Below are 23530 nucleotides of genomic sequence, written 5' to 3' on the forward strand. Positions count from 1 at the left end.
TTATTTTGCTTAAGACTAAAGAAGAGTAATGTCCAAATGTGATTTAAATGACTTTGAACATGGCAAGGTTTTTTGTGTCAGATAGGCTGGCCTGAGTATTTCAGAAACTCCTGATTTACTGGGATTTTCCCACACAACCATCTCTGGGGTTTACAGAGAATAGTCTTAAAAACAGAAAATATCCAGTGAGTGTCAGTTTTCTGGTTGAAAAAGCCTCGGTGATGCTAGAGGTCAGAAGAGAAGGGCCAGACTGTTTTGAGTCGATATGAAGGTAACAGTAACTCGCACTAACCCTGCGATATTCAGATTGTAGTGTCAAGATTTTGAATAAACAACATGAAAAGATGGATTTATCCTACATTGCATCAACACGTCTGGTGGTGGTGTAATGGTGTGGAGAATACTTTCTTGGCACACTTTGGAGCCCTCAGTAGAAACAGAGAATTGTTTAAATGCCACAACCTACCTGAGTGTTGTTGGCGATTATGTCTATCCCTTTATGAGAACAGTGTGCTCATCCTCTGATGGGTGCTTCCGACAGGTTAACGCACCACATCACAAGCTCATAGCATCTCAAACTGGTTTCTTAATGATAACAATGTAATAAAATGTAATAAAGTGGCCTTTACTGTCACGAGATCTCAGTCCAATGGAACACATTTGGGATGTGGTGGAACAGGAGATTTGTGTCTGAGAAATCTGCAGCAACTGTGTGACGCTATCATGTCAATATGGACTAAAATGTCCTAGGAATCTTTCCAGCACCTGGCTACCTGGCTAGTGAAAAAATAATATGGTGTGCTATTTCATTTTAATTATACCCTTATTTGCTATAAGCATGTATGACTGGTCACCTACTTCACACCTACATCTACTTATTTAGTCATATGGTGCAGTGGCTCCTTTGATCACGCATACTGACTGATATGGACAATCAAGGAAAGTCTCTGTTTCGAGAAAAGGTTTGACAATTATTTGAAAAAACAAAAACCAACCAAATAACTTTTGATGTTTTAAGTCGCAGTCTATGAAACAGACAATCAGGAGAAGGTTAGTGAGAAATGGGTGTCTTCATGAAGTCAGTAGTTAGCTGGAGAGTGTTTTCAGGGCCATAACATAAACTTGATACCTTCATGAAAAAAGGCCAAATTGCATTCTTTCTGAATCACTCTGAGATCGTCTCAGAACTTTATGAAACTGAACTAAGGACATTACAGAAGAACAATTGCTTTCACAAACTGAAATGCTAGGAGTTATGTTTTAATAAAACAAACTGAGCAAATATCAATGCAACCAGACAGAATTAAATGTGATATGGTTAAAGTCAAGTATATTAAATAAAGTCAAAAAACACTGTTACCATCAAACTAAGTAGTAAAAAATGACATTCTCAACAGCCTGCCTGTATGTGTGCTCTCTATTCTAAGCTCTTATGAAACTGAATGTGGGAATTTGCCTATGAGCAGCGTCAATTATGCGTTTTTGCTTGATTTTTAATCACTCTGGAGATAATTAGTGTAAAAAAAAATAAATAAAAAAAATAAAAAAATCAGTTGGATTTTAAATGTAAGTTAGTCCACAGAATACTCTTTGTCATGTTAATGAGTGCTTTCTTATAAAATGTTACTGGTGCTGGGGAATATTTCACCGCTGCAATGTTTGGGGTGATCAATAAGTCAGCAGACAAAATGTAAAGTTAATATTTCAGAAGTGCTTTTTGAACGTGATTAAAATCTGGTAATAAAAGCATCATAGATTCATAGCTTTCTTTCTCCTCTATTTATAATATCAGATGCAGGATTTTCAATGGCTCAGTTTGATGTAGTATTCATTGCCAAGGGCACCGGCAGTCAGTTATGCGCGTTAAATGTTGTAGAGAAAATAGCTGTATGAAGAGGTCCCACTTTATTATACTCAAGCTGTGAATGCTTTATTTTTCAGGAGAGCCATTTGCTCCCACCTTCATTGCTTTGTGCACATTCTCCCCAGATATTCCACCGCAGTAGTTAAATGGTTCTGTCTTTAATAAGTCAGTTTTGTCTCCTGTTGAGGTTTTTTAAAATTCATTCACCACGCTTCTATCCCCATTGGAGCATGACTGGGGGAGAGCAACACTGAGTACAAAAGGTTTTCTGGATTGAAGGCATTTTTACAGAGACAGCTATTTTTGAACTTTTCTTTGAATGTTTTTATTTGACGAATACTTATATGAGAGAAAAGAGCATTTTATAAAGTAGTTGTTTTCTGCAGCGAGGCATTATTGATTAATAGTGGATAGATGGATAGATGGGGAGGAGAAAGGGTCATATTGTAGCAAAATGTCTTATTGAAATCTAGGTCATTTCAGTTCAGTACAGAGAAATACAGTGGATTCTCAAAAATCCACTGGAATCTTTCCTGGGTCTAAAAAGTATCTTAATACATATTTATGAACTAATGAAGGTGGCCACTACATTTTTTTCACAGAATATTGATTCATGCATGACTTGTTTTATGGAAAACAAGCCGTGTGAAGGGGCCACTTTCATATTAATCATATAAATCTAGGAAAATGCAATAAATATATTAACAACCATTTTCTCATGTACATAGCCTTTGTACATTTTAAATGGTCGTTTACAGAAGACTTACATGTTTTCTTTCTTTTTTTTTTCATTTATGTCAATGTCATCCCAAAGTCCAGACACACAGAGGTCAGTTAGATGACATAATCTGAATTTCTAAATATGTACTGTTCTTTAACTGATGGATGACTTGCCTAAAGGCGTTTCCACACTTTGGGGATGCATTTAGGGATGTTCTGTATGTCCTTCAAAAAAAAGCAAATGCGCTGCTCAAAATAATTTAGGAACACTTTAGAAACATATCAGATATCAATGGGAAAAAAATATTATGATGGTTATCTATACTCATTTGGGTAATCCCAAAACGTTGAGGTAATGTGTCACGAACAAAAGGATGGAAATACAAATGATCAACCTATGGAGGGCTGAATTCAAAGACACCCTGAAAATCAAAGTAAACAAATGCCTATTTTGCTGAAAATTCATTGCAGCAACACAAAATAGTACTGAGTAGTTTGTATGGCCTCCACATGCATGCCTGCACCTAATGAGGTGACAGATGATGTCTCGGGGGGATCTCCTCCCATATCTGGACCAGTGCATCAATGGACAGTCTGAAGTGCAATCTGGTGGAGTCAGATAGACTGAAACATAATGTTCCAGAGGTGCTCTATTGGATTTATGTCAGGTGAGCATTGGGGGCCAGTCAATGGTATCAGTTTGTTCATCCTCCAAGAATTTCCTGCATATTCTCACCACATGAAGCCAGGCACCGCCGTGCATAAAGAGGAATCCAGGACCCACTGCACCAGCATAGGGTCTGACAGGCGATCCAAGGATTTCCTCATGACACCTAATGGTAGTAAGGGTGCCGTTGCCTAACCCCTTAAGGTCTGTGTATCCCTCCATGGATATTTTTCCCCAGACCATCAGTGACCCTCTACCGAACCGGTCATGCTGAATGATGTTACAGCCAGGATAATGTTCTCCACCATCATAAAAGCCAAACCAGACCCTTTCAGTCTGTGACATGTACTCAGGGTGAACCTGCTCTCATCTGTGCAAAGCACAGGGCACCAGTGGTGGACCTGACAATTCTGATATTCACTTGCAAATGCCAATCGGGCTCCACGGTGACACACAGTAAGCACAGGGCTGACTAGAGGACGCTGGACCCTCAGGCCACCCTGAAGTCTGTTTCTGATTGTTTGGTCAGAGTCATTCACACCAGTGGGCTGTGGGAGGTCATTTTGTGGCGTTCCGACAGTGCTCATACCGTTCCTCCTTGCACAAAAGAGCAAACCTTTAATGGGATGTATCCAGGAGGAGTTGGACTACCTGTGCTGCCCTGTAGGGTCCAGGTATTGCCTCATGCTACGAGTAATGACATTGACCCTAGCCAAATTAAGGCACTGTTTATGAATGCTTAAAGCGTGATGCAATTTCTTTCTTTTCTTTTTTTTTGACTTAGTCAAACAGTTATTTCCAACCTATGCCTGGCCACTGACTCTCTGATGCTACTTAAGACATGCTCTCATTCCAGTAGAAGTAGATTTCTATTCAGCTACATGTTGTCGTCACAGACAGCAGCAGAGGCCAGAAACAAACCAGGGCGATGTTGTTTTTTTCAACAAAAATTAAATTCACTGTATATGATTGAAGAGTACGTGTGAAAAACTGGAGATGCAGCCTCTGATGGGAGAATTTCTCTCGGGATGTGAAACCGGAATAATAATGACACACAACTGAGAGGAGAGGAGGGATTTCTGTGAACCAACCCTGTCACAACAGAGACCAGAATAGTGGTATTTTGAGTAAAGGGGATCATTACTTTAGTCACTGTGGCAAGACTTGGTAAATCCCAGAAGGCAGCACGAGTAGAATTGAAGTCTTAATTTTTTGGATCTTCTTTCCTCCACATGAAAATAAAAGAAATAAAACGAGTGGACGCACAACTTGAGTTACGTATCTTTTACATTTTTGTTATGCTTGATGGTTTTCTCCAGCTAGTCATTTGTGGCCTCATGAATAATTCAAGTGTGAAAAATCAAAATGAAATGCGAGAGCGAAATATATGTCACACGAGGTTTAACATAATAATAAAGCCTCCACTGTTGATTGTCATCCAGATCTGGCTTCGTTTCAGCCACGCATTCTTGCCATTTCACACCTTCAGCCCGGCTGATGGAAAGAACAATCATATTATATCAGCTGAATCATTGCTCTTAACATGTGTGGAGCTCCATTACAGCTATCGCTTGGAGTCAGGGAACAATCGTGACAATGTGCTGGAGAGGATTAAACGCGACGGTGCTCTTTGTGGACAAGTGATATAAATGCCAGACCAGATAATTATGATTAGAGGGAATCTCCAATAAATGTTAATTGAATTAGGAATTCAGATAGAGCTCTGTCGAGTTTGAGATGAATGTGTGATGATTCAAACTTGTTTCTGCTGTAAAAATGCTGATTTTAATTTGGTCAGAATCGCGGGTACGTTAAATAGATCATGCTGCTGAGTTGTTTCATTCCCATCTCTGCTCAATTATACATTTTTCTAATGAAATTAAAGGAAAGTGCAGTGGTGTGAAAGGTTGCTCAGAGTGGTAGTATGAAGCCAAATGTTTTATTGCTTTCTGCTCTGTTGCTCAAAAGTACCATTCATTATAAAACAAAACGGGGGAGACTGCAGCAGAAAGCACTGCAGAAAACGCTGCTATATTACCCGTAATCAGTGGAAGTGCCATCATTTTGTTAGGGCTGACAAGCCAGTCCCCTTCCAGACAGGCACCTGGAGGATGTTTACATCTTTAATCTGAATCTCAATGAATGTGCATTTAATTTATAAGGACACAGTCAGGTGTTTGCTTGTAATTGAGAGCTATTTTCTGCCAGTGAGCTTGATCACATCCATTATAAATGATTATGTGGCCATCCATGGAGCTACTGTTGCTTTCAAGCAATATTTGCAAGCTAGATTGGTTGTTTTTACACATTTCAATGCAAACAGCGGCTATTCATGCTCATAAAACCGAACACTGCTAAATGTATATGTGCATTGTCATAATAGTGTCACTGATGCTGATGTGCAACCTGCCTTACTAACATTAGAAGACTATCAAACTTATGTAGTGTAGCATTATATTGCTTGCGGGATGATAACATGAAAGACAGCCGTTCTCCTAAGAGCGTTTTCAAAGGATGGTAAAAGTTTTCACTACAAAAAAGCTTCTTGCACATAGATGGCCTGTAACCAGTGTAAGAGTTTTTAAAACAGTGACCCCATGAGATTTTCACCTTAAATCAGGGAGATATAGATAAAGGTCAGAAAGCAATTTAAGCATTTCTGCAGGTCTGCTCAGAAGCTTAATTTGATAAGGGGATCATAAGAAAGGTCTTGCCAGTGGAATTGGTTTTACTGCCACAGAGCTGTAATGAGAAAGCAGCTGTTAACAGGTGCCCCATTTTGCCACTTTTTTAGAGTAACTGCGATGCTTGCTAAATTTATCATCCATCCATCCAAAATGCAACTGTTGCACCTGCTTCTCTTTGGGAGAGACTGCTAAGCATATCTGTCTGATGTCCAATTGCCATTCACCTTAAACAGAATAATAAATACAAAATAAGATTTTCTTCTCTTATTTTGTATTGAGTTAGAAAATTATTATTTTTAAAAAATTGAGTGGTCATTAAGATCATTAAGAGCAAATAATTTCCTCACACTCTCAATCTTAGAGAAGCATGATTAGGTAACTATAGCTGTGGTGACTGATATTGTTAGCCTATGTACAAGCTTATACAAAAAAAACCTTGTTTCATGTTTCCAGCCACATTAATGGCACAAAGGATTATTTTATCAGTATTTGTATGTTGGTAAGATAATTGTTTAAGAAGCCTCCTGGATTATCCTCCAATGTCACACAGTAAACCTCAGTGATCCGCAAACAGGATTAGAGCTTAATCTTCTTATTAAATTGTCATTCATGTGCTATATAATGACGCAATCCATCTGCAAAATCACTCTAATCTTTATTACAAAATAAAGACATTCTACCTACACACTTTTATTTACACATTGTGCATTTCTTCATTCAGTATTTTTGGAATAAGACAAGAGTACATCTAAAGACTTTTAATGCAATTTGATAACGTGCTTTACATAGGCAGTGTTAATGCAGGAATGATCAGCCAGGGATCAAAATGGAAACTTTTTACTCGGTGTAACTCTTTAGAATTGACTGCGCATCAGGGCATTTGACTGATTTTCCTTGGATACCTCGATAGAGAAAGTACCGAGTCAATGGAACATTGAATGGCTGCCAGGCACTGCTAAAAGGAAATCCATGCATTCAGGACAGAGATAATGAAACAGAGTTAAGTCAAATCTTAAGACACGTACGAGTAACTCGCTCTCAGTCCCGTAACAGTAAAGATTTTCTCCTTTAACTGAAATCTAGTTATTCTCTGCTCATGATGGACAGCTTATAAAATGAAGGCAGTTGCTCTCAGTCCTTTTTAATCCTGAGGTTATGGGAACTAAGTGCACTTAACTTTTCTCCACTAAACTTATTTGGCAGATATCAGCTCCTTTTCTGTGGCACTGTGTAGGACAACAAATTTTCCTTTGATAATGGGATCTGAATGTAAGTACTCACAATGCAGGCGATTGTTGAGGAGGCGAGGAACTACCATTCGCTTTGGTGCACTTGACCTTAAGAAGTCACACTGGCTTCAGTCAGAATGTGGTTTTCTTGAGTAATATTTTTATAAAATTTTCATGTCTTAATCGTATACGCCTTCACTTACTATCAGTCATATCGCTGATAAATTAGGCCTTTCAATCCTCCAAGCATCATAAATAATGATAATGACTTACAGGAGCTTTGATGAGGAACCATCTCTGTGTTTTTGTGGTCAAAGTGCCCTTGAACATAAATAACGGTGCCTGAAAAATGTCTTTCTTGGAGTACTTGTGCTCTGCTCGTTAGCTGAAACTATACAGCTCAATGTGGCTTTTGCAGCTTGGTAGCCTTAAATTGCATTGTTGCTGTAATGTGTCTGATCAATCTACTTTGCTGTTACAAATGCCTTAGAGTGCAAAAAAATATAATGCTAAATTACTCCGAGATTAGATTTTTATAATAGGTTTCACATGAGGGGCATGTCTACGTCTTTTCCTGGAGAGCCTAGCTCATTTAACACTTCCATCATGGCAATCTGTTCACGAGGTGGAAAGAGATTTGTGGTAAATTGTGGAGTTTGAGGAACGGTAGCCGCAGGGATTTCCTTTGAATGTACTTTTAATTTCAAATGAGACACCGGTGTAAAACCAAGCCAAGAAATGCACACATTAAAACAAAAAAATTGATTTGTGCTGACTGAGCTGGATTTTTTGCAGAAGGTCTCATTTGATAGCAAATGTTTTTTGAGGAATACATAGACTGTCTTTTTTCATGTCAGAGATAAGTGTTCTGGCAAATCCATCATGTGCCGCCTGCTGTCAGACTGTGGGAAAAACAATTAAAGGTTCCACACACAGGTCGAGTTGCTCCGATAGTCAATGAAGGCAACCTCTCTGGGTGGGCCGAGAAAAGATAGATTCATTAGGAAATGCCAGGGGAGGAGGGATGGATGTGTAAGACAATTAGATGACCTACACTGGAGGGGACTGAGGACTCAGGGGACTAAAAAGATGAAGGGAAAAGCCAACTGTTCAACAAACAAGTTCCTAGAACAAAGTTTGCACAGTACACTGTAATTATTAAGCAATTATAGGGATTTGGGTCAAAAAGGAAAATGGTAGACACTGACAGTGAAGTCATTATGGTGATCGAAGAGCTTAGAGGGTGTTAAAACTTCAGCATATAGAACTGTAAGACTTTGGAGTGTCCCCTGAAGGTCAGTGATATGCACACAGACACAGCTACACATTAATTTGTATACAAGCAGCCAGCAGAAGCACATTCTTGGCATTCGGTCAAGTCACAGACAATGTACAATATGGCCACAGATGACGCTGCTGTGTCGGTGCACGAAAGTGGCCTTCCAGATGCCCATGCACGGTCGCTCAGTTAATCAAACACTCAGTTCGTTAATGCTGCTTGTCACTAGTGTCAACAATCGAGAAAGTGCTGAGTATTGAATCGCGGAGGACTTTGTTCGCTAACCATTCTTGGCGTGGCATTGATTTTAGCCGATAGTCCTTTAGCCCTCAGGCAGCAGGATGTAGCTCATTGATGAGACATTTTATCAGGGAAAAGGTCAGCCCGAGTGATTGATATCCTCTTTTATGAGTCGTAATATGGACGATATTAGTTGTGCACTTTGACTGCTCAATCTCAATGACATTTACTACAACCTGGCCATTAAAAAACGATATAGGAGTGAGACTGAATAACAATAACGTCCTTATTTTTGTGTATTTGAATGTTGAGCATCTATAAAACATGCGCTGCTGTCTTGCATATGACGGTGACAGCCCTTTTGGGGTCTTTGTTCAAGTGTTGTTTATGGCTCCTAAATGTGAGCCTGGGTAGATGGTGGTATTGATTATTTGTCTTAACATTGATCCATGCAGATAACCTTATGTTCAGTAAGGAATGGATTGAAGGAATTTAGAAGATCGAGATTAGCTTAGAGATGTTAAACTAGGCATAATCTTTTGCTAGCTATTTCATGGACATGAAATAGCTAGCTTAACAACCACTCTACAAATTAGCATAAACGTGTGTGGACATTTAGTACATGCTGACTTATGTGATGCAAGACATTTGAAGAACATAACACTTGTTAAGACTGACTTAAGTTAACAAAATGAATGAAGTACAAGTACATCTCCATTATTTGCCAGAACTTAACATACTAACACGCTAACCTGTGATGATGGACACCGTGCTAAATGTATGTTATAATGCTACAGTTAGCATTCTGCTTAAAGCACTGCCCATGCTCTGTTTTGGGGATTTTGACTGTAGATCTGTAGCCATGTTCAGGGAAAGCTTAAATGAACTTCATAGTTCCGTTTGTCAATACTCGCAAAAGTCACTTTATGCCTAATGAAGTGCACTGGAAGACTTAGTCAGCACCCAAGCCATACCTTGTCATAAACAGAACTTCATTTCATGACAAGGTGATATCCATACTTCTGACTGGAGGCACTGAACTAGCAATTCCGTTGTATTTGCATATGCGTATTTCTCATCTTGTTCTGCTTACAGTGGCAAATTTACTTCTCAGCGTGATACTGAAGGATCCATGCATAGCTATTGCTCAACGGTAAATTACACTAATTGTTTTAAACCCTGACGTACCGGCACAATTATACCTGTCTCAGCAGTGCAGGCAAATGTATTATTGATCAAAATGTTCGCTCGTTAAATGATATCCTATTGCAGCAGGAAGGGTAGGGAGCAAGGGAGATGTATGCATGGGGAAGAAACTGATTTTCTACCCGATCCATTCAGCTGTGATAAACTTCTCATTCTTGCTCTGATAGGTCACTTTGTTCACTTTAACAAACTCACAAAATACATGAATGACTCTCAAGTTCCTCTCTTGACTAACTCGATCCTTACATTCACTGAAGTGCTGTCCTGTAACTTGCATCCAATAAGGAAAAAACATTCCTTAAAAATCCCCTTAATATGCAACATTCATTGCAATGAGAGCCTCATCAGTCGTTGCAAGAAGTTTGATGCTAATATTTATAACAAATCTATACTGTACAGTGCATTCATGATGTATTTATAGCCTCTTACTTTTGTGCATTCTACATATTTGTTCAAACATTTAATATGGAAAACCCCCTGAATTTTGTCATTTTTGAAAGCCTTAAGACTCATCACTGTGTATACCGAAATGTGTCTTAATTATCCTTAAGCCTTGTGAGGAGCTGCACTGGTTTCTCCTAGTGTGTGCCAAAATGAACTGATTGGACACAGTTCAGTCCATAAGGTCATACATTAAACAAGTCCAAGACAAAAACCAAGCCAAGTAACTCTCTGTAGACCGCTGGTATAAAACTGCACCCATGCATAGATCATGATACGGGTCAAAAAAACCTAGCAAGTGACCTAATTCTGAAATGGAATGAGTTTCCAACTGCCAGCACTCTTCCCAAAGTTTGGAAAAGAATAATCATTTAAAGGCGCTCAGTCAGTGAAGTGACCGAGGACCAAACTGCCTCTCTAACAGCTTCAGAAGTCTACTGCAGAGATGGGAGAGCCTACCAGAACTACCTGAGCAGCTCCTGATCAATCTTGGTTGTGATAGTAAAAATTCTCAAATCTAAGACAAAAAATTGAACACTGTATTTTGTGAATACCAGATCATCACCTGGCTAATGGGGAAAGGGCATTGAGGACGCTGCTCCACACTAGGCAACAGTTCATCTTTCAGCATGACTGCAAACTAAAACATGCAGCCTCGGCAGTGCTGGAATAGCTGCAGGTCAATTTTCTGTTTATACAAGAGTAGCTAAGTAGCCCCAACACAGACCCCCATAGTATATCTGTAGAGAGGCCTGATGATGGCAGTTCAGACACAGGCAAATGGGCCTTCCAACAGTACCGACTGGAGAGTCTGAACTTTAACAATAAGATTTTTTTAAATATATATACATATGTATATAGATTTGTTTTATAAACAGTTTAAAACATTCAAAAATATATTACAATGTGAAGAAGAAAATGTTAAAACATGTTTATTTAATGTCTTTTTATTTTAACCAGATAGTGCCTACCCATACACTCATTTAATACCACTTTGTTACTCTTGCATAGAAGCATTCAATGACTAAAACAATAAAGGCGACAATGCCTGCGACTCAACCAGAGTCCCAGATGTAAGGCTACATCTTCACATGTAGCTTATCCACCAGATAATCTTCAGTCTTATTTCTACATTGCTTTAAGCACCCTTTAAGTATTATAACACAAGCATGTGTAGAAGTGGCATCATTTGCAGCTACATTTAAGTGACTATTTCACTGAATTGTAGTTCTGGGATTGGGGAATGCTGTATAAACTGTATCAACAGCAGATGTAATTATCTTAGCACAAAAACTGTCCTCTTGAAACTCACTTTGCAAAAACCTTAACTATTGCTAATCCAGGCTCCACATTTTATTCTTGTAAAGATGAAATTGATAACTTTACAATGCCCAAGAGTGCATGATGCTTATTTTATAAACCTTTTTGCTATGTGTTGATCCAGTTTGCCGCTGACTGTTTTAATTTATGCCCGGGCTTGAAATCGCTATTGAACATCACGGGGGCCAAGTGTTCCAAGCAATAACATGAATAATCCATTGGCAGTTCCTGTTAGACCAAAACAGAATGAGGCCATTCTCAATCACCATTATACTCAGGGGGAGTGCAACCAGGCTGTAGCAGCATTAGCCTTTCCTACTAAAAACTGATCACACTTTGCCTTTTGAAGTTGTAATCCATCTCACTAATAGGTGCACTTCGGGGTATTTAATATTAAATATTCTGCGAATGTATAATCACTTCATGAAAGAAATGGGTTTTGGAGAATTTCTTTTTCTTTTCTTTTGCAGGCCCAAGTGCAATGTATATTTTCATCCACATGAAAAAGCAAACACAGTAATGCTGAGAGTGATTTGTGTTTGTATTATATTGAAAATATAAATAAGCAATTTATAGGCTTTAGGCTTTTAATCGACCACAAGTAAGTAAGTTATGAGTGATCTACCAATTATGAGTTCCCAAAGAAATAAACGAAACCTTTCAACTTTACAGTGGATATGCAAATCTGTTGATGGTTCCAGCTAGCTTCACATCCTGACATTGAGCTTCAGAGTTAACTGATGAAACTTGTGAACGCATGATTCTTTCCTTAAACACAGAAAACGTTTGCCCGCTCAGCGCGCACTTCAGAAGAAAATGGATATATCTCACCGCTTCTTGGCATGGAGACCACTTTAAATTCATCACACAGACCTATTGCCTATGCCGTGCACGTTTGTCAATCTGCCTGTGAAATGAAGAGCCAGGGGCTACTGACCCAGACACATCAGCTCCTTTTTGGCCTCTAACAACACTTTCTGAAGTCTTCACATTCACACATTGATTCATTATTTTCAGTTTGCTGCTGCCTTCGAGGACACGGCTCAGTTTTTGTGTGGAGTGAGTGGGCAACAAGTACAGTTTATACAAAGTGGTTATGATGGCTGATGCAACAGACTTTGAATAATGAATATAAAATAAAATGCATGAAAGTGAAAAGCTTTATCTGTTAAATGAAACCTTTGGGATGTACAGTTGCTACGAACATATAGTACTGTGCAAAGGTCTTGAGCCACCCTTCATTTCTTTATATAGATTTCTAGGAAAATGGGAAATGGATGCATTGATATATTGATCTATTAGATGGAAATACGGTATATTCGGCAAAACAGCATTTGTATGTTTCTAAAATCAATATTTGGTATGAGCACCTTTATTCTTTAACACACACAGAACTGTCTTAGGCAAGCTTTCTTGTAATTTCTTACATATTCTTCAGGAATAATTCTTCAGGCTTTTTCAAAGCTCTTCTTGGGATGTTGGCTGTCTTTTATTCAGTTCTGATGATCCCACAATTTCAATGATGTTGAGGCTCTGGAGAGGCCAATCCATGACTGACAGTGTCCTCACCTAGTTTCTGTCCAGTTATCGTTTTCCTGGCTGGCAGTGCATTTGGGATGATTGTCGCGCTGAAAAATCAACCAGTTGCTTTGCAAATGGAAATGCATGTTATGTTTCTGCATTTATTATTTCATTAATTTTGACAAAATCCCCAACAAGCACCACAGGCTGAAATTAATGGTTGTCAAACTGTGTTGTCCTTAGCTTTTTTTCAGTAAATCAGCTAAAATAATCTGAACAGATTCTGTGGTTTGGCAACAGTCTGCTAACTTGCTATTTTGTCTGTTGGTTTACGTGGCTTTTTTCAATGCTTGAATGATTTATTGGTCAATGTTTAGTGGAATACAAAATACATTGCCTTAAATTGCATTGCATCTGAAAAAGATCAGATATGAGGTCTGAACTAAAAATGAGTGAAAAAGCAGCCAATGTCCTAACTTGAGCCTCAAGTCTTTTCCACAGTCATGTACTTACACCTGAATTAGCTTGTTATATTACAAAAACGAAGAGTTTTCACTGCAATACTTTACACAGTGTATACTGTGCACTTTTAAATCAACAATAGGCTCTTTCAAATTAAAAATCGCACACCATTAATCTTTGTCACACTGAAAATGTTATGGCATTTTCAATTGAATTCCACCGCAAGCACAGATACTACAAAGACTTTGTCCTCTCTCTAGGTTCTTCTTTTCTCCTTCCTCTTACCCCAAACAGTAACAGCAGATGGCCACCCTCCCCGAGCCTGGTCCTGCGACAGGCTTCTTCCTGATAAAAGGGAGTGTTTTTTCCCCTCACCATGGTCACCAAGAGCTTGCTCAGCAGGGGCCACTGGATCATTAGGTTTCTATGAGTAATGTGTGTATGAGCACTGTAGTGTTTTGGTTATATATGCCTAAATAAAATGGGGGCACCATTAGGGTGTTATTTATAAAACATTTATTTAGCATACAACTGAGATGCATTTAAAATATTTACTCCAGTTTTGCAGTAAAATGTTCAAACATCTGTTACAATCATTGCTTTCTTAAATCAGCTGTGCGTTTTTTGTTTTTTTTAACATACACATTCATGCCAGCTGGTTTAATTAAAAACAACAGTCCCATATATTGTACCGTAATAGGACAATGTGTCGTTACTTGTAAAGTTAATGAAAAGAAAGATATGCTATGACAATATACAGTACACGACGTATTGAAAACTACCATATCAAAGTACATGAAATGTCAGACCCCTGTTAAAAACTTAAGATGGACATCAAAATTTCTTCCAGATGCACATATCCAACAAAAATAAATACTGATGAAAATGTTTAAAATATTCTCAATGAGTGCTTTCCTCAAAAGAACATTCTCATCTACAGTAGCGGAAAATAGTACCTGAAAATGACAGCATCCCTTTTCTGTGAAATAAACTGGAGTAGAAATGAATATAAAAATCTAATAAAATACTCTTGATAAGTCTTTTTTTGTTCATAAAAATCACTACAGAAATGAAAAGTGATTGTAGCTTCTGTGTTAAAATAAAACACAAACTGATTGTCTGACATACAGAAAACATTTTTTCTTTTTGGCCATGAAGTCCAAAAATCTCTGCAGGGCAAAGTGGCATCAGTGCACTGTCCACTACAGTTATACCACATTTAACACCCATTGTGTTCATTTGATGGATATGCACCAACACAGGCTTTAGAATAAAATGACAAAATAAAATAAATACAATCTCAAAACAGGTTACCCTTCTGCATTCCCAGTGTCTTGATAGGCGGTTTGTAAACAAATGATGACTCGTTGTTAACCCGAGTCTGTTTTTGATCCAGCTCACTGTCAACAAAGGAAGAGCTAGTCTCACCTAAGAGATGTTCGGCACCGTTTCTTTGATATTACGCCTGCTGACCCCCATCATCACCTTCTTCTCTGTGTGGCGTCCTGTTGAACAGACATGATGCTCTGTTTTAACCTCTTTGTAAGCAAGTGACTTGCTCTGCCGCAATAGGTGTGGGTGGTTGTCTGCAGCGACATCTCCAGCGGTCGAAGCAGCGAGGTCTCCAAGTTGTCGCCGAATTGGTACTAGGATCAAAAGTAAACATGTTCAGCTTTCCTACTCCTCATTTCAGACATCAAACAATAAAAACTGCATTTTAATTGCATTCTTTCCACGCCCACGTCGTTTTTGGCTGCTGCACCAACTTAAAACGCAGCTCTTCTCGTTCTCCTGACATTACTCAAAAAATGCCTTTAAAATAAATAAATAAAAGCAGCACAAGTGTTTGTTTTTAACACCTGTTGTTTCCTGTGACAGCTTAAAGAAAAGAAAAAGCACAATGACAACTACAGTCATCTCACATGAATTAAGTGCCACATTTATCACCGTCACTTCCAGACAAAATAACATTCTGTTTTTGATTCGTATCTGTCAATTCAGAGTGTGTTCGAGTGATGAATATCTATTACCCCAACTATTCGCAAAATGAAAACTACAGCTGCTGCATTCCAGATATGCTTCATTATTGTACGCTTTTGTATCGCCAAGTAAACAGCAAAGGGGGGAGAAAAAAAATTTAAAAAGAAACTTTCAGCCTCCTCTGTGAATGAATATTGGCAGCCAAGGCTTTTGTCACGTACGGTATGCAAATAAGGATGTGTGCCTTTCACTTTTATATTGAGGTGCACCAATCTTTTACTGCTCGAGTAAATAAGGGAAATCACTATTTTACAACGTCTTATTTGACTCGAGTTTGGCAAAGTATTACATTACTCAAAGCGCACTTTCTTTATTATCTTTCATATAGTGCAGAAGGCAATAAAATACCATTAACAGCCTCCTATTGATTTTTATGTGGATGTGGCGGGTGCGTTGTCCACACAGCCATCATGATGTCTCAAACTAGCATCAGCACTAAAAATTTTACAACTCTTCTGTGGGCTTGGCTGGGTAATGGTAGTGCCCTTTATTGCAAGCTCCTCTGCTGGCTGAGAGAGAGCCTGCCTTGGGAACTAGGCTGACTAAGGAGGTCTCGGTTGGCTCGAAATTAGAGTTTGTTCGAGAATTGCCTGCGCCGAGCTTTGGGATGATAGCCTCAAAAGACTGGAGTGGGAACAAAGTGGGAGGAGACTGTGGAGCTGAAGCAACTGAACGCTCTGATAAAAAATAAAAGAAAACTTGAGCAGAACAGCTAAAGATAAAAACAAAAGGAGAATCATTTTTAAAAGATCTTCAGATCTCTCTTCCAATACAGCGACTGTGAAACACGGCCCTTTATCTTAGAAACATCTTCTCAACTTTTTGCTTACTAATGAGAATCCGCAGCACTCCTCTGCCTCCTAAAACCATGTGGATATGGTATGTGCCGTATGTGTTTCTGTGCTGTCTGAGAGACTGATGGAAGCACGAGGACCGAGTGCCCCCATAATGAAGCCTGCTCGTTTTCTTAATGGCTGAGAACATTGCCTGCACTGATAGCGGCCTGGCTCGGCCCTGTGGCGGTAATGGATGGAGACCAGCTAATGAAGCTTCCCTTGCTCCCCCCAATTGCTGCCTGCATGTTGACCGGTAAGCTGAAATCAAAATGAGCAGATCGCAGGGGAGCTGCCAGCAAAACCGTGAAAGAGCTCTCAGGCTCATCTGCTTGCTCACTTATGATACAAGTGCTGCATTTTAGCCTTTCAAGACCTATAAGCTTAAAACACATTTCAAGTTTCCAGATGCTTTTTTGTTCAGTCTTTATTTCCAGGTGGCGTCCTGTGTCCAGACTTAAAGATGCTATGTTGACACTTTTTACAGGTGTTAAATCAAAATCAGACCTAGCCAGTTGTTTCAAACGGGTAAAAATCACACCTATGTTATTTACATTCCATCAAAACGCCCAAAAAATACCAAAAAACAATAACAGACTAATCCTACAAACATACACTGATTAGGCATAACATTATGACCACCTGCCTAATATTTTGCTGCCAGAAAGAGGCCAGACCTATCGAGACACGGACTCCACTTGACCCCTGAAGGTGTGCTGTGGTATCTAACACCAAGATGTTAGCAACACATCCTTTAAAAGGTGGGTCCTGTATGGATCAGACTTGTTTGTCCAGTACATCCCACAGATGCTCGAATAGATTGAGTTCTGGAGGCCAAGTCAACCCCTAAAGTCATTACGCACCTCAAACTATTCCTGAACCACTTTTGCATTGTGGCAGGGCGCATTATCCTGCTGAAAGAAGACACCGCCACCAAGAAATGCCATTTCCATGACGAGCTTACAATGTCTGCTGTATTGCTTAAGTACAAGTCAAAGTGACAGTCACTTGGATGGCAGAACCCAAGGTTTCCCAGCAGAACATTGCACAGAGCATCACACTGCTTCTGCTGGCTTGAAAGAAACGGTTAGTGTCATTTACTTCAGTGCTCACAGTGTTAAAGCCTGATTGGTGTATACTGTTTGTGTTATCAGTGCCGAACAAAAAAAATTAAATAAAAAATATCACACTCTGTGACATGAGTCTTCCATTACATAAAAAAACCCCCAAACACAGCATAGCCAGAGCTGTAAATCTTCACAACACTGAAGAAATGATCTAGATAGTTAAAATACGTGTTTGTGACCTGTATTTAAAGATATACAGTCAGTCTTAACAAAGTGAAAAATATTGACAGACAATTGGTTTCAGTCCTTTCACCCAATTTGTGGACAAAGTGACAAAAAGCCTTTTTCTGGAAAGCAGCCACATTCAATAGTAGTTAAATAAATTCAGCTTTGCGTAGATTTGTCAGGCATTTGTGTACACAGTGGTATAAAATCTAAGTGAAATGACCTCTTTGTCTAAACTGCATTTGAAAATGTTTGAATAAATGCCTTAAATGTTGAGAAGCAACAACTTTTGGTTTGAATTTTTAACCTTGCAGTTAATAGGATACCAAGCAATCGTTTCACTGACTAAAACTGGATGGAGCCGACATGCCTGGTTTGGAAGACCAAAGACAGGATGATGAAAATGTTTATCAGGCTATTGATTAAGCACTCGTGGATGGAAGCATCTATAAGAGAAAAGCACTGACCTGCAGTGCTTATTGATAATGTAATAACTGGCAAATGTTTCTCCAAAATAATCTGGTCTTCCTACACAACTGCCCTCAAAGAGCAATTTCTCACAAAAATAAACATGTCCCATGATATATTAAATATCTTCTAACTTTTTCCAGTCAGTTATTTCAAGAATGTGTTGTAAACTTTTGGAAGAATAAATGTTTCAATACCTTCAGATATGTGGCTAATTTTCATATTTGATTTTTTAAAATATTTCTTACATTTGAAAACTTCAAAATTAACATGCAAAAAAAAAAAAGATTTCATAATCTGTTTATTTTCTATGAATTCAAACTGTCTGTTCTTTGAATGATTGCGGTTTAAAGATTCCAAGAAATAAACAGACACTTGTAACGTGTTTCTAAATGATTAAACTTCTGATAAAAACCCCATTAGGTTTACAAGAAACCACTGATCGATCACAATCCACACAACGTTAACGCCCCAAGCCAAAGATGGAAGAGTCGGCAGCATCACTGAACGGGCAAATTTCACTGGCTGACTGCCAGGTCCCACCCCCAGGCGTGTGCGGCTGTCCCGAGCAGGGGGTTTACCCTCGCAGCCGAGAGGTTTCCTTGATGAAGACTTGGGGCAAAATATTTGCTGTTTATTTGGAGTCTGTGCTTCGGAAACCGTTCAATAAATTACATTTGACATAGTTTTGAGGGATATTTGCAAACTGTGAACCACTGATACACTGACAATAAGTGCAGCTGTTCTTTGTAGCAACATTTCTTAGCTACTTTAGTGTACAGCTTGGATTCTCAATCTGCGTCTTTGGCTGACTTTCTTGCATGCTGTGTCTCATATACTTCACTGAACAGAGTTTTCCGTAAGAAGGAAGGACACTTGAATATTTGTTCCCCTTGTAAGGTAAGGTAGACTTCTGTGAAGATGCCCGTACCTTCTGAATTGCTTCATAGACAGCTCGAAATGCTGGCTGTTTGTCGTCATGATAAACTCCTCTGTTACCATGGAGAATAAAGACACCTTCTTGTTCAGCCTGTTGACAGTTGCTGCCATAGATACAGTGGTCTGGACGGTAGTTCCACTGGCAGGGAAACATATACAGGCTTTCTGTAACACAGTAAGATGAGTGGGTTGACAATGATTCAAAAGAAAACCATTAAAATCCCTGAAATTTGGACTTGACAGTAAACATACAAAAGAAGAAGCTTCTTTAATTAATCTTTGTCTGCTGGTCTGACTTAACTATCATGACACACAATAACGCCATGTATGTGGTTGCACTAACCTGGGTTATGGTGGAATATGATATTAAGAAGGTCCTGGTCACCCCAGGTGATGTTGAGCTTATACTTCTGGAGAAGGGGCATCAACATTTCCTCCCACTTTAGTGTAACTGTTGTCATGTCATTCTGGAACGACAAAACGCAGAAGAGATGTGTGTCATTTTGATTCTAGAAACCATTAACATGCCATTTTAGCTAATCAATCATTTGGGGAACACTTCCCAACCACGCAAAGGGAAGGGACTGTCTGTCAGCGAGCTCTCTAGGAAGCTTTAGCATTGAATTACAAGAGTGACCTCAGCTGGTCAATTTTGGTGGTGCAGAACAGCTACTTCTAAGGATTTAATAACATTAGACAGCTCTAGAGGTTTCAGTCAAAATGCAAAACTAACATGGAATTGAGAAAAACATTCCTAATGCAGTCCTTGTTTTAAAAACATAGTACTTATTTAGATATTGTATATTAAAGGCCATAAATGTATATCATGACCAAACCCTTTTTAATAGCTGATACACTTTCACATATATCATGACACAATGCGGTATAACCATTAGGCTGGTTAATAAGCAACAGATTTATCTTTACCTTGAAAAATTTTTCCCTGAGCCGTGTCATGTTCATGAGCATGACCCCTGAGTTGATGCCTGTCTTGCCGTAGTAAGGGTGGCGGGCAAAACGATTGTACCAGCCGATACGTGGTTCCTCATGTTCTGGAGCCATGGCAGCTAATTGCCTTGAATTGAACTGAGAAAGCAGAGCCCACATGTCTTCTACTGGCTGCAGAAAAATAATGTCTGTATCTACATAAAGCAAGGAGTCTACCTCCTTTAGAATCAGCTGCAAAGGACATATAGAAAAAAAAGATTAGTATATTCTGAAAAAGCATTACTGTATTAAGCTATCTGAATGTAAAAAGATACCTACTGGCAGAAAAAGCCTCTGAGAGGCACAGGGTTTGAAGAGTTTCTTCCATTCTCTTGCATTCTCCTTGGGAAAAGTGATAGGGTAGATGCTGGAATTAAACCTTGCCCGAACTCTCCGAGGCCACGATTCCAGCTGAAAAAAAAAAAAAAAAAACCCAAACAAAAAACAGAAAAGCACAAATATTTAATTGCATCTCTTTTTGAGCTCTTTCATTCATTATGCATCTTTGTCTTTAGAACAAAAAGCACCAAAAACTGGGTAAAGACTTTACTTTCTTCCTTACTTAGTCATAACTGGACACTTAATGCTGTTTCTCCTCTGAAAACAATGAATTGGAGAAGACTAGCTCCTTGATACAGTTTGCAAATGTGTATTTTTAAGCAGCGGTCCCCAACCCCCGGGCCATGGACTGGTACGAGTCTGTGAGTCGTTTGGTACCGGGCTGCGAGAGTTGAGGCTCGGGTGTGAAATTTATGGTTTTCAGCGTTTTTATCATTATTTTTTTTATCATTAGCTCGGTTTCCCTGGGTCTTTTCCCACGTGTTATGAATAATTTTTTTTTTGGTACTGGTTTTATTTTGTTGTATTTATCCACGACACCTTAAAGGCCGGTCCGTGAAAATATTGTCGGACATAAACGAGTCTGTGGCGCAAAAAAGGTTGGGGACTGCTGTTTTAAAGCAGATATCTTGAAAACAGGAACAGAAAGTGACAAAAGTTACCTGCCATGGAAACCTGGTATTTCCACCAGAAAACAAGACCAACCTCAGGTTTCTTTATAGCATTGTAGCTAAGCTGCCAAAAAGCCATAGATCTGTTGAGCCTTGTATTGTTATAGCTCGCTAAGGTGACTCTGAATCAATTGTCAGGTATGTTTCTACAGGCCAAGGCTGCTAGGATACCTTTCAAGATACATTTAGTAACGCTAATCCTTTTTGTTTGTTTGTTTGCTTTTTACTTGCTGGTTTCCAAGTGTTTTCTCAAACAAAATTAAAAGATTTCTCTGTACTGTAAAGGGGCCTGAGATGACCATTGTTGTGAAGTTGCACGGCATGAATTAAAAAAACTGCAGAGGAACAGTTGGGCTATGGTTGAGAAACATAGCAAATGAAACCACATATGCTTACAGTGTTTCTGAAACTCTTGTGAAGTTCATCCTCAGCAAAGATGTAAAAGTGCAGAGGCTTTTTGCTGAAGAGAACAGCAGACTTCAACATGGTGATTGTTTCCTCTAGCCTGGGGCCACAGGCCACAACAGCCAGGTGACTCCTCTCATCCCTGCTTTCTGCCTTCACTGCAGAGTTTGACCGCTCACTAAGAGTCAAGAGAGAGGTGGAAGAAGAAAAAAATTAAGGTGTTTATTTACATCAGAATGGATACACTGGCAAGTGCAAAAGAAAAAGTGAGTCTCAGCTGACTACTCAGCCCTGTAGGGTTGGAACTGTCATTAGATTTAACAGAGGGACTCAGAAGAGAACAATCATTCATACTTTTTGCTGCCTTCAAGTGCTTCTTGTGAATTACTGCTTTCACGTTTGGACATAATGAATGTAGCCTGTCATATTCAATCATTTCCATGTATGCACAGAAATGTTTACTGTATGGAAAACCCATTTACACAAATACAATAAGCAAAACGTTATATTTTATTCAGACCTCAAATTTGAACTGGTTGTTTCCAGCATTGATTAAATTATACCACAAAAAAACTTTTATTATAAATAAAATGAAAGATTTAATGCTTTAATGCTGTGCTAGTACGCAGGAATGCAAAAACTCAAAAACAGTCACACAGAACACTGTGGATGCAGCAGTTATCAAGCATGTACTCTGAACTGTGGACCTATGAAGTAGGTGAAAAGTGTAAAGCTGGAGGCAGTTGATTATTGCAACATGTATCATTCATAGTTTCACAAAATCAGGCATACCTAAAAGATGATTCCAATAAGCAGTTCACTCCACAAACATCAGCAGGCAGTCTCCAATATGGATTCCAGTAAGAAACTGACTGTGACTTACACCTGACAGAATAGAAACATCATCTTTTGGATCCTCAGAATCAAATCTCTCTCTCGGATATCAGTAGTGTTTTGCGATTTTCATTAGGATTTGCTTAACATGTGGCTGTCCTTTAAATCCAGCCTAAAGCTAACCTTAAGCTGATCGGTTATCTAGCAAGCTAACAGGTGGTAGCTAATGGTTGTTTTCAGATTATGTGGTGAAAAACAGCACAACTAAAACACTGAACATTTTAACTTATCCAAAACACGCCAAATTACTATTTGTTTGGTAGCTGGCTAACGTAAACTAGGTAAACTAGGTTTTACGATACATGTATAGGCTCGTACACGCTAGCTGAAGCAAGTAAACTAACGTTAAACGGCAGCGATATGCTAAAGGTGCAAATGAAGCTGTAGCAAACAGGTAAAGCTAACTTCTACTCATTTTTGTAGTTTTAGTGTAAAATTGGTTGACACAGCTAGCTAAGCTACCTGTCAAACCCTTCTTCGCGGTCTCGGAGGCCTTCCAGGCCTGGCCTTTTCCTGAGAAGTTGCCCGGTGTTATGACTTTTCCTGCCGGGTATTCCGTGTTCTTTTACTCTCCACCCGTCTCTGTCCTCTAAGGTGGAGGCTAGCTGATTGAACACATACAAAAAGGAAAAGAAGACGAAGATCATGCACAGGAGAAATGTGTGAAGATAGCATCGCATCTTGCGCTTCAGATTTTATAGGTTAAAGAAACATTTTCATGTTAAGCTTAACTAGCTATCACACGACATATCACCAGCTAGCTACTTTATCTCATTAATAAGTCAGAAAGTAAGCAGACAGGCACAGTTGGTGTTTACAGTTTCAGCCCCACCCACTTCTGTTACACGTGTTTTGTCTTATCAGCCATCTACGCACAGTGCGCCACAGTTTACAGTAGTAAGTGGCACATGCAGGGCAGAGGTGGAGTCATTCACAATTACAACACACATTGTAGAAAAAAAACAACCAAAACCCATAACGATTCTAAAATCAGTATCATGCCTTCTTGAACTAAATTCAGGGAAC

The 23530-nt window shown here is 39.1% G+C and overlaps 1 protein-coding gene across 2 annotated transcripts; it reads right to left on the bottom strand.

Moving 5' to 3' along the window:
• Window positions 1–14135: 14135 nt before the first annotated feature.
• Window positions 14136–23446, bottom strand: gxylt1a (glucoside xylosyltransferase 1a). Of its 2 annotated transcripts, XM_084933888.1 has the most exons (8): window positions 22967–23446; window positions 22403–22495; window positions 21602–21788; window positions 20475–20606; window positions 20136–20387; window positions 19552–19675; window positions 19201–19373; window positions 14136–15282 (listed from the first exon to the last, which is right to left on the bottom strand). In XM_084933888.1, exons 1-8 carry the CDS (start codon window positions 23182–23184, stop codon window positions 15118–15120), a joined length of 1344 nt encoding a protein of 447 aa, XP_084790014.1. In that variant the 5' UTR covers window positions 23185–23446; the 3' UTR covers window positions 14136–15117. The 2 variants fall into 2 exon arrangements, with proteins under 2 accessions (XP_084790014.1, XP_084790015.1); XM_084933889.1 differs by lacking the exon at window positions 22403–22495 and having other exon boundaries at window positions 22967–23442.
• Window positions 23447–23530: the final 84 nt, after the last annotated feature.

The sequence above is a fragment of the Perissodus microlepis genome, chromosome 7 (genome assembly GCF_051167445.1).
Source record: "Perissodus microlepis isolate ML-2025 ecotype Zambia chromosome 7, ASM5116744v1, whole genome shotgun sequence".
NCBI classification, from domain to species: Eukaryota; Metazoa; Chordata; class Actinopteri; order Cichliformes; family Cichlidae; genus Perissodus; species Perissodus microlepis.